The sequence below is a fragment of the Sphaeroforma arctica genome, assembly GCF_001186125.1.
Source record: "Sphaeroforma arctica JP610 unplaced genomic scaffold supercont1.7672, whole genome shotgun sequence".
Lineage (NCBI taxonomy): Eukaryota > Ichthyosporea > Ichthyophonida > Sphaeroforma > Sphaeroforma arctica.
In genome coordinates, this window is record NW_014032886.1 from 1 (window position 1) to 1,378 (window position 1,378).

The 1,378-nt window shown below is 41.9% G+C and overlaps 1 protein-coding gene across 1 annotated transcript; it reads left to right on the plus strand.

Moving 5' to 3' along the window:
- Positions 1 to 820: 820 nt before the first annotated feature.
- SARC_16250 (hypothetical protein) lies at positions 821 to 1,119 on the plus strand (the record flags this gene model as incomplete). Its single annotated transcript, XM_014289640.1, has 1 exon — positions 821 to 1,119. A coding segment is annotated over one exon (299 nt), but the record flags the coding sequence as incomplete, so codon positions are not given.
- Positions 1,120 to 1,378: the final 259 nt, after the last annotated feature.

Consider the following 1,378-nt stretch of genomic DNA (forward strand, 5'->3'; position numbering starts at 1 on the left):
GCATATATATATATGCTTATGTGATATCATAAGACTAGTCACACGTTTAGCGGCAAGCGTACTGATTGTGGCACTTTTCCGTGCAACTGTTAAGATTCTGAAGAATACTGTTGATGAGCGAAGTCCATATGGCACAAAGCCTCTGCAGATAGGACATCATGCATAACTGTTGCAAAAACAAACAATAGCACAAATATATACATATACATATGCATATATCCCTGTCTAGTCTCTGTATATGTGAAAACATGTGTGTATAGTATGAGCAAGTTTCCCCGGCATACAATGGATATGGGTATACGGAGAACTGTTTGGATACATATTTTAATATTTGAAGACATGTACATATAATATGTATATATATATATATATACATCCGCGTGTGTGAAGGTATGAAAATATACTTGTGAGCTTGTTACACGTGTGCTGTGCTAGTGCTATGGATGCGGCAATTTAATCAGGATTGTGCGTTTATCCGAGTAAAAAGTCAACCTGGGTACGAAACGGCTGCAAGGAAGTATCCTTTAATATACATTCATAACCATAAGTATGCACCTAAAAGTACGTCCACGCATATGCAGATCTGTTGTCGCCATAGCCGATTCACTGTTAACTTCTTACTGCGATAGAAAAAGAGTGAAGGTCGCACTCTACTGCATATCGATGTGTGTCTCTGGTGCTGTGTTGGTAGGGTACGCAATAGCGGGACATTACAATTTCATGTGCAATACTCAACGTTGCACGGGTATCTTAATATATATATATATATATATAAATAAATGTATGTATGTATGTGTGTCTGTATGTATATGTACACCATATGTCCTATCTTCGTCTGATGCACATCTGTACACCCACCACAAAGGGCTCTCGCGCCACCGACAAGTCGTTCGGTGGTGCTGTATCGCTCGTGCTGGGCGCAGGGAATGTCAACTCAATCACCGGAGGTGACATCTTGTTCAAACTGTTCAACGAGCAAGAGGTGGTGTTGCTGAAGTGGAACCCTGTCAACGACTACAGTGATGCAAACATGCTGGCTGCGTACAAGCCCTTCTTTGACGCAGGCGTTGTGGAGGCGGTGCGAGAGGATGGCACGCTGGGTATGATACGCGGTGGACCGTAAGTAGACCGTAGGTAGACCGTAGGTAGCTGTGTAGGTATAGTAGGTATATATTAGTTCTAACAAGTGATGGTATAGGTGTGTGTGGAGTAACTGACGCTGGGACCTGTCAATGATTCTGTGACAAGTGCATACGATTTATTGACAGGCTATGTGATCTTTGCCGCAACAAGTTGTGGTGATTGTAAGGTATAAGGATACTGTTGAATTTCAGCTTTCTGAGGTGTTATATGTGTATATACATACATGCACACACAC